The sequence below is a fragment of the Phaenicophaeus curvirostris genome, chromosome 5 (assembly GCF_032191515.1).
Source record: "Phaenicophaeus curvirostris isolate KB17595 chromosome 5, BPBGC_Pcur_1.0, whole genome shotgun sequence".
In the NCBI taxonomy this organism is placed as follows: Eukaryota; Metazoa; Chordata; class Aves; order Cuculiformes; family Cuculidae; genus Phaenicophaeus; species Phaenicophaeus curvirostris.
The window spans coordinates 28452240-28462063 of record NC_091396.1 but is presented as its reverse complement, the minus strand read 5'-3'; the positions used below and the strand labels follow the sequence as shown (position 1 = coordinate 28462063).

Genomic DNA, 9824 nt, shown 5'->3' with positions numbered 1-9824 from the left:
AAATCGTTTATCTCAATTCTCAGTCTGAGACTGTAAATCAAGGATTTACTTTGGGGGGGGGGTACAGTAGTAAGTTCTGCCTTTTTTCCAACATTGAGCACACTGGTGCTAACCCTGCAAATGCTTAGAGAAGAGAAGTAGAGTTCAGTGCGAGTCTGATTTTAATGAAAAGGAAATGTATTGGAACAATTACAGAAAGTCATTCACAGTTAAAATGTCTAAATCATCACAGAAACCTTTCCTCTGTGTGTGCAAAATTTGCTGTCTTTAAAAATAATGGGTCTGGTCCTCCTAAATGCACTTTCTATTACCTCTTTCTTGTGCCTGTTTCTTACAGGCCATAGCTTTTCCTCTGTGACTCTCTTGCTGTGCAGGGGACCTAGACTGTATCTTCAGAGGACAAAAAGGTGAAGATGCTGAGAACAGCAAGCTCCTTCTGCTGATTTAGAGTTCCCATGCTGGCAGATGCTGATTACAGTATAGGGAAAAGTCCCCACAGCACTCCTTAGGGGAAGAAAAGGAAATGTCTGTAACCTGGGAACTGGCTTCTGCCGCCAAGAGGGGAAAGGAACTGCACCAGAAAGGGAAGTAAAAATGGGAAGTGAATGTGCAGCATCAGCATGTGAAGAGCCTGTGCTTCTGGTGCCTGCTGCAGTCTCATTTTCTGCCAAAGGCTACAAGGCAGGTGGTGAGCACTTGGCATCAAGTTCCCTGCAGCTGCTGCAGTGTGCACAGAGAGGCCAGCCTGGAGAACGAATCTCACTTTGGATAAAATGCCAAAGCATGGCAAATAAAGGGATTCAGAGTCACCTGCAAACTCTGATCCTTACTGAGTCTTTTTTATTTGTTGTCCATCCAGTAGGGAAAATGATAGGAACAAAAACTCAGAACGTGGCACTTAATCTAGTCTTAGGTCTGCTACGTTTCTGTAGAGCATAAAAATATTCTGCTAGTACAGCATATTCCTTGGGCTTGTAGCTGAAATCTGGACTGCCAGCAGTACCGGGTACTCCGTGTAACTGGCACTTGAAGTTCAGAGTTGGGGGGGAAATCAAAAGGCTGAATCTTTACACAGGGCTCAAGTTTCTTATCTGCGGGGACTCCCCTTTCTCTAGCCAACACTGCACAAGAAATTGGGTGTGGGTTTGCTGTGGTCACACAAATTCCATCTCTGATGAAGCTCCCAAGAGCTGCTTGGATCATATGTAACCTGCTCTAAGCTGAATCCTAGGAACTACTGCCAGGTTTTGAATCTTGTCCCGATTCCAGGCCAGTTCTCTCCTGAGCCACAATGTAAGGAGAGAAAAAAAAGCAGTTGCCACCAGCAACTACTTAGCAGCAACCTCAAGAAACACTTTCCAGCGTTTGCCATCATCTGCAGCAGGTCCCTCTGCATGGGCAGCTGATGAGTCTCAGTGCATTGTTGGTGAGCTGCACCCTCTGCTCCAAGCCTGGCCTTCCCACCATCATCAGCCCAACAGCTTGAGAGAAAAGCACTCATAGCAGATTCACCCTGAAGTCAGATGAAACTCCTGACTGCACTGGATGTGGAAGCTGCTGGAGGCCCAAGCCCCTGTACCACAGTCACAGCAAGTGGTAACATTTACAGTCACTTGAATGGAGGAAAACTTGACCAGCTCTAACTGGCCACGTTAGGAGTCCCAGACTAAGGAAGATGTACGAGGACTGGGGGCATGACAGTATATTGGTTTCAGAAAAAGTGTCATTTCCATTAGAGTAGCTCAGTCCTCTGTCTCTCTGGGACATCACCTTTAGAAAGCATCCAAAACTCAAGTCCCAGCTTCATTCTGGGAAGCAATGGCCAAAGAAGGAGAATGCTCAGTAACTGAAGGTGCCCAATCATCCTTAGGGGCAACACTGCTCCCACCTACTGCCTTGGAAGGAGTTGAAGCAACTGTCAGGCCTGCTCTTCTCCCTCATTGGAAACATGCCGGTAGCCAGGAGGCTGAGACTGTATGCGAAACAGTACAGTCAAGAGGAGAATTATAAGGAGAAGGAGAATGGATCCACACACAGCCAGACCCACGAACAGTTCTGCAAGGTAGAAAACCAGTGGTCAATATGATATCATCCAAACTTTCTCCTGCCCCACTCTGGTCCAGCCTGCACTCACCTGTGTCGTGCATGCTGCTTGCTACCTGGCATTCTTGCTCCCAGTTCTGAGGAACAACAGGATCTGTGAGTTCCAAGAATCTTTGCAGTGGGCATTTATGCTGACAGCCAGGGATTGTCAGTGGGAAAGGTTCCTTCCCACTGTCATTCCGGAAAAACATCTCCACAGTGAAGTTACTAAAAACAAAACACAGCTAGATGGGCCATTTTTTTGCCAGCTAAAACCATCCCTTTCCAAAAAACTCCACGTGTGCACCCTTTCCTTTACTCTGGTGGTAGTGTTCCTCCTAAGAGTCTGCCACTAGGAGCAAGATTGCATCCCCCTAAGGTGGAGCCTAGCCTACGTATCTAAACCTTGAGGTGAAATCACAGCAGATGTCTTTACTGCAGCCCTCACCCATCATCCTCTTGATAGAGCTCAAATAAATGACATGAGGCGTATGGTGCTTGAATCTTGTTGTAGACATCTAGAGCCATCTGCAGTGCCACAAGTGTGGTGTCATGCTGAGAAAGAGGGAAAAAAACCAAATCAGTCACCCTTCAGGATGTGGCAGGGCAGCTCATACCATACCAGTAATGGACAGGGTAGTGCTGAGGGGATGTCACCCTTGTAACTGCCACTGTACTGCTAGAACAGTGATCTGTGCTGATACCAGAGGAGGGAAGTGAAACACAGCCATCTACGTCCTGCACTGTTCTTCAAGAATTAATTTCTAGAAAGCAATTTGGGGGAGACCCTCGACTTCCCAGGTAGAGCTGCTGGAAAGGGGGGATGACTCTTGTAGCCACATTGCTGTGACACCACACCTGAGCAGCATCAAGCCATCTACCAAATAAATACAGCAGTGGCTCCCCAAAGACTGCCAGTCTCATCCACAAGCCTGAGCTAATAGGGACAAAGAACAGGTTGGGAACTTTCCCCAGGGACCCCAGAGGAATCATGCCAGATACTGCACATGCCACCCAACCAGAGGCAAAGGACGCGTGTCCTGATCATTGCATGGGCTATAGAGAAGACCAAAAGGGTTAGAACTACCACCAAGTCCCAGTTGCCTGCGAGAAGAAGGAGATGGATAAAAGCTACCCCTCGAGCTCTGACTTACCGCTGAATAGGCAAGTACTTTCAGGTTCTGGTGCGCAGAAATACTTGCTGCTTTAGTGAGGTTTTCTCTTATGTGATCCAGCAGGACCCCTGAGGAAAAGGAACAGCTGGCAAGTGGCAAAAATTAGACAGAGCAGCATGAAGCTCCCTCCCCGGTGCACTCACCTCCTTGGAGACGAGCTTTTTCTACCCGATTGTGGATCCCAAAGAGGAATTCAAAACCAAAGTCCTTTAGTTTCTTCAACTGAGTCATGACATCTGGTGTCACCCATACAGGCAAGTCCATCTTGTGCACTTGCTAGAAAAACAGAATATGCATCTGCTGGTAGCATGGATCACAGATTAATCAGAGAATGGGAGTCAGAGTGTCTGGAGTCCTGCCCATATGGCTACTGATTTCCTATGTTATTTTAAATACGCCTCTTTTCCATTTATGCCTCTGTTTTCACACTGCTGTGCTTGCATACAAAGAATATATGTGGGTTTTAATGTTGTTTCAGAAACTAATAATGAGAAGCATAAAGATTAAAATCTAGGAGCTACATGTCTGTGAAGGCACAACTGGAGTGCAGGGTTCCATCTTAACACCAACACAATAGTCTTAGGGCATTTACTTTACGCGTGGCTGATTCTGCCCTGCAGATGGCAAGCAGTCAAAACCAGAAAAAAAAAAAAAAGATAATCAAGAGAGCACAAACTCAAGGTTTTTGGTGTATCTGCAGTACAATTTTCCCAGAGGCTCTAAGGGCCACTGAAGGATATTGGGAAGTTAGCAAGCGGTCTGCTGACATAATACTGGGATGCACCACTGACAAAGCTTAGAACTTGAACCCAGAATACACAGAACTGGGAGCCAAGAGAAGAATTTGCTTTGCAACCAACCCATTACAAGAAAGGATCAGTTATACGGGCAGACAAACAGCAGTTGTGGTTTCCTGGCATTACTCAGAGCAGTTTTTTATGTCACATCCCATTAAATTGCCAGAAGATGACACTGAATATCCTTAAGGGTCCATTCTGTCTGAGTGGTTCAGAGTAATTCCCATCAGCAACTTCGATACTCGGCTAGTTTTTCATTAATTTACAAAGAGAATAGCTAGTAAGTTCAACAATTTATTGGCCTTTATTGTCTCCACCCAGATGGCAGAATGAATCTACTGCCCAGGTGAAGAAAAACAATCCTTCTCTGCAGGGCACTGTTAGTAGGAGAAAAAAAGGAGGAAGCCCAAAGCAGCTGAGAAGATTGTTCAGCCTGAGGGTATAGTTTTGAGGTTTCATGGGTTTGATAAAACCTCCCCTTTTTCAAAACATTCTGATTTAATTTTGAGCCAGTGAGCTCCTCTCCATGTTTTTGGGGAGTACTGTCATTGTCAGCTGGCATTCTGGGCCAAATCTGCTCATTAAGTCAGCCTTGAAAATGAAGACTTGAAATTCTTCTTTGAGGCCCTTTCCAACCTAAACCATCCTATAATTCTATGACCTCTCTGACCAAATGATTTTTATTACCAACAAGAGTTGCTTTGCTGTGATAGTTATGAGACAGGAGATTGCGTTTGTGATAAGAGGGCAAACTTGCATAGTGCAATGCAGCTCTGGACTGGGATATTCTCAGCTTGCAGCAACTCTAGCTGCTGCTTTACAGAGCAAGTGCAATTTCATGCAAGTTTATCTTTTACGTCCCCAAAACAGTACATCCCACTGTATGCCACTGCCCACAAGCTAAGTAGCCTTGCACCTCCACAGAATTAGCACATCACTGTGCCAAAATACTTGGGTTTACTGCTGCTCCTACCATTAGCTAGTTCGACATCAAGTATCTCTACAATTTACTCCATCATGCTGTATAGTTCTATACAAATGAACTTGTATGCAACAACTACCAGCCTCCTGGATACGTGACCTTTACATTAGCATTATCACAGCAAAGCTAACACAATTTTTCATTTTGTTTAAGCCTCCATGAGATGTGCTTTCATTCCACATGAATACAGAGTCTGGTGCCCCACCCAGACAGTTAACACCTGTCTCCGGAGTTTTTCTCTGGCAAAGGGCTTTATAATAGGTCAAAAACCAGATATGGTGAACCTCACTCAACCTAGAAGGGCATTATTTTCTGTTAGATATGGTGTTAACTGAGGCACAGAAAGAAAACTGATCAAAAGTAACAGAGAGGTAGAACCAGGAATAGTCCCAAGTTAAATCATAAAGTTAATACTCCTTCAGTTTCCAGAGATCTCATTTCTCCCTTAATTAACCCAGACATGTCTATAGAAATCTAAAGAGGCATTTCTTATGCAGGTGGGACTTTTTCTGGCTCTGACATGATATATATCTAAGCTACAAAGTGGGAGGTTACAGGGTGCAAAAGTATGCAATTCTTGGCATGTGCCTCTAGTGAGTAAGAATTGCTACTATTCCAAAATTAGAACATTACTTCTAGCTGTAGGGTGGGGATGGTGAAAAGTTGTTTTACGAGATTTTGCAAAACAACTTTCTAACAAACCCAGTGAGCCCTGAAGACCAAATTCCTGCAGCTGTAAGAAGACGGCCAAACTTACTTCACAGAACAGTGTGTCATACACACTCCAAACAGAGTCGAGAGAGACATCCCGGATCCCAGTCTCATTTGCCACCATCTGCAGGAATTGCTGTAGGCATGAGAAAAGAGAAAGGCCTTCAATTTTCTGATCTCATACTGCACTACATGCATAGGTATTCCTACCCTCTTCTCAGAGCTCTGATTACACAGATGTGATGATACTTTACCTACAAGCGTAAGATCACCTTAATTCACGCAAACACTTACCCGATTCTCTTTGGTCTTATTTATGTATTCTGCCGAGTGTCGTGTTTCATTCTGTAGCTGTTCATACCGTGGACAGGAAGGCAAAGGAAACTTCAGTAGCTGGACAGAAACAGCAAGAGTGGCCAGGTCACCAAGATTACTGAAGTACACAATTTGCAGTCAATATGCACAACTATAAAGAAACCCTGACTGGCAGGATGCATCGATAAGAAGCCTCAAGTATGGCCTTCTAACACGCTCCAGATCACGTGTGGTCTGCTAAGGACTTGCAGCTAACATGATGAGTGAACACAGCCCCTGAATTCTTGTCCTATTTTCGGAACAGAAGAACCTTTGCAACACAGATCCTAGGGGACGTTCAAGATCTGGATTGAGACTGAAGCACAGGCTTTGAGAGGTCAGCAAAACACAGTATTTGAGTAGTCAGTACATATCCTTGAGATCAACTTACCCTTTCCTCGGACTCAGGCACTGTGTGCACAGGGATAGGCTGCCAGGAGATGTTCGGGTTGAACATCTCGTGCCCGTCTGGTGGATACAGGCCTGCCAGATTGGCCTCCGCGCTCATCAGCGTCCGGTCACAGTCTGTGCTGCGGATGAAGATCTGCCAGAACAGAGACAGAGCACCATTAGTAATGCTTCTGTAAGTGGTGATACTCAGAGGCAGGACGATGCACTTGCTAAGGAACTATTCCGAGTGCCCCGCAGGTGCTCATGGTCAACAGAGAAACAGGAGTTGAAGTGACCCAGCCTGTTGATGTCAGCCTGGACAAAACTGTAAGGATGGACACAATTTGGTGTGTAATACTGGAGCAGTCTGTTCTGGGAAAGTGGGGTAGCCAGATGCACTGTGTAGAGGTCACAGACAGAAAGGAGTCTGAATATGAAGAAAAGTCAGAGAGGCAGATAATGATGGGCAGAAAGAGGAAATGCACTGTATTCACTGAGCAGGTCTGGCACAAACTCCCACGTTCAGTTTTCACTTCTAGGAATAACCTGCTGTGCTCAGGAAAAAAACTAGCTTCTCCAAGCCTCAGGTTTTCCATCTGAAAAAAAAGACAAGACTGATCTGACTAAGAGGAAAGAAAGAAAATGTGGAGCTGTGAGATTTTACTTGATCGTTGTGGGCTCTTGGAAGTAATGGGCCCAAAGTTATCATTCCAGAGCTCAGAGAGAGACCTGAGTCAGAAAAAGAAGAGAAATAACAAAAAACCAGAAAAGTTCAGAAGGTCAAAATGGCATATCTTTGGTATTCTCTTGTCTGTGTACTGAAAACACTTAAGGGGGAGACAGGAGAGAAGAGAGTCAGTAAACAAGGGGAACACATGTGAACTAATGAAAGAATGTACTAGAAAACAGCATGTTGAACCTGAAACAAGAAGAAAAAGTCAGAAAGATGTCAAGATTGGGTTTTTTTTAAAATGTTAAATGAGAGAGAAATGTAAGAAAAAATACATATGCTCCCTCATAGCATTTCCCATGTGAAGTCTATCTCAAAACTTAATGGCCATATGAAAAAAATAGTTATCTTTTCCCTAATGATTTCTACCCACTTCTACCTCTTAACCGTGGCTTGAAAACAACTGACTCTGTACTCATTAGAAAGGATTGCTTTCATCTTCTGTAAGCTCTGTAGAAAGGAAATACTTTAGAAGATAAGGATCTAATTCTAAAACTGCTATAAGAAAACAATTAAGCCCTGAGCACACATGCTTTCTTCAGCACCTTTCACCAGGGCTCCAGCTTGTCGCTGAGTCAGGTGACAGATGGTCATATGGTGTCACTGTGAGGCAATGCTTCTTACAAGAGGAAGGTTGCTTAACTCGAGCAGGAGTTCAGGCTTGGTTAGCAGAACAGCTTTTGTTTGCATATGCCTTGGATTGTTTTTCCTTCTCAAGCAAGAAGGAGAACAGTTTCAGTTGGCAGCAGCTTTATAAGACTGAAGTATGTTTGGAAGGGACTATTGAGGAAGGTTAAAGGATCTATGTTTGAGCTGATGCTGAAAGTTTTGTTTGATGAAGCAAATCTCAAGGAGGGAAGCTATGCGAACAATGGCTGGCTAGGTATTTACTGGGGACCCCAGAAAGGAGGGAAACAAAGACTGAAAATTGTATGGGGATTCTCCTCTTTGCCTCATCTGGTCAATCACCCAAAGTGAGTTCAGATGAAACTACTGAACTGATGCAGAGCCAGCAGTGGGAATAAGAGGGTCTTGACTGCCTGCTGTCCATCCAAACCACGTGACAGCACGTCTCTCATTGTGGCACTTCCTCATGTTCCAGTTGACTCGCAGCTCTTTGATCAACCAGCAGGGTTGATATTTTTTTTTTTTGCGAGGGGGGGGTATATGTTCTATTTCCTTATTGGTTTTGATTTTCCAAGTTTTCCCCTGTGGTTTGCACGTGGTTCCACAAGGGCTCTGTAAATTTTATAAAAAGAAACCTACCAGTTTCTCAAAAACTATTACACAGTGTGGCAACAGCCTAAAGGGAGAGAGGAAAATTAATTGCTCTGGGGAACCGGAAGCTGCCGATACTTCACAGGTGGAAGCAAACGCCTAGGTCACTTCTGCTTTGTATGCACCACTTGTGGCTCGGGGCACTGGCAGGGCTGTCCCAAAGACCCTCAAAACACCCAGTATCAAATGAGCCCCAAGCACCGTGTGGCTCTCCCTCTCTGTGCCCTTGCTTTCCCCTCCCGCTCCATGCTCTTGCCTTTTCCCACTTTCTCTGTGCCCTAGAATCATAGAATCGTCAGGTTGGAAAAGACCTCTTAGGTCACTGAGTCCAACCATTCCTGTCTGCCACCAAACCACATCCCTCAGCACCTCATCTATGTGTCTTTTAAACACCTCCAGGGATGGTGACTCAACCACCTCCCTAGGCAGCCTCTGCCAGTTCCCAAAGACCCTTTCTGTGAAGTATTTCTTCCTGATGTGTAGTCTGAACCTTCCCTGGCACAGCTTGAGGCCATTCCCCCTTTTCCTATCACCCATCGCTTGGGAGAAGAGATCAGCAACCATCTCTCTACAACCTCTTTTCAGGTAGTTGTAGAGAGCAATAACATCTCCCCTCAGCCTCCTCTTTTCTAGGCTAAACAACCCCAGTTTCCTCAGCCGCTCCTCGTGAGATTTGTTCTCCAGCCACCTCACCAGCTTCGTCGCTCTTTTCCCTCCCCGTCCCCTCACCTTTCCCCCCCGGCACTGACCTCCTGCCGCCGGTACTCGCTGCTGAGGAAGCCGCGGTAGCGCCGCCGCAGGGCCTGGCCAAGCTCCCACTGCTGCCGCATCCCCACCTGCAAGGACATGGCCGGTCACTCCCAGCCCCGGCCCGGTCCCCCACCCCGCTGGCCCCGCACGCACCTGCGTGAGCTGCCCGAAACCCTGGGGCCACGCACGCTCCTGGAAGGGATCCCGCGGGAAGGCCTTGATGGGCGAGCGGTCCCCGTGCCGGTACACCTGCAACGGCCCCGCGTCACGCCGGCCCCGCGTCGCGCCGGCCCCGCGACTCCCGTCCCGCGGCCCCCGTCCCCCATCCCTCCTCTCCCCCCCTCCCTCACCGCCGTCACGAAGCGGAGGCTGCGAGCCCGGGCAGGAGGCGGCTGCGTACACAGCGATAGCAGGAACAGGACGGCGCCCCCCCAGCTGCACCGCGCCGCCGCCATGGCGCTGCCCCCGCCCCGCCCGGAACCGAGCGCGCCCCGCGCCGCGGCACCGCACGGACGCGGTTGCGCTGCGCACGCCGGAAGCGCCGCTCGCGGTAGAAGGGGGTAGGGCCGCCAACA

At 47.0% G+C, this 9824-nt stretch overlaps 1 protein-coding gene across 1 annotated transcript; it reads right to left on the bottom strand.

Annotated features, from left to right (window-relative positions):
* Positions 1-143: 143 nt before the first annotated feature.
* On the bottom strand, positions 144-9789 carry ACP2 (acid phosphatase 2, lysosomal). The gene is made up of 11 exons (XM_069858105.1): positions 9600-9789; positions 9403-9498; positions 9249-9335; positions 6493-6645; positions 6042-6140; positions 5794-5883; positions 3401-3533; positions 3237-3325; positions 2531-2637; positions 2135-2310; positions 144-2055 (listed from the first exon to the last, which is right to left on the bottom strand). Exons 1-11 carry the CDS (start codon positions 9702-9704, stop codon positions 1919-1921), a joined length of 1272 nt encoding a protein of 423 aa, XP_069714206.1. The 5' UTR covers positions 9705-9789; the 3' UTR covers positions 144-1918.
* Between the last annotated feature and the right edge of the window lie 35 nt (positions 9790-9824).

What these genes read in the sequence shown, in the direction of transcription:
- ACP2 (XM_069858105.1), bottom strand. Translation starts at nt 9,704, where the DNA reads ATGGCGGCGGCGCGGTGCAGCTGGGGGGGCGCCGTCCTGTTCCTGCTA. An exon ending in GTTTCGGGCAGCTCACGCAG is followed by an intron (nt 9,336 to 9,402) that starts GTGCGTGCGGGG and finishes ATGTCCTTGCAG; the next exon opens with GTGGGGATGCGGCAGCAGTG. An exon ending in AAAAGCTCGTCTCCAAGGAG is followed by an intron (nt 3,326 to 3,400) that starts GTGAGTGCACCG and finishes CCTTTTCCTCAG; the next exon opens with GGGTCCTGCTGGATCACATA.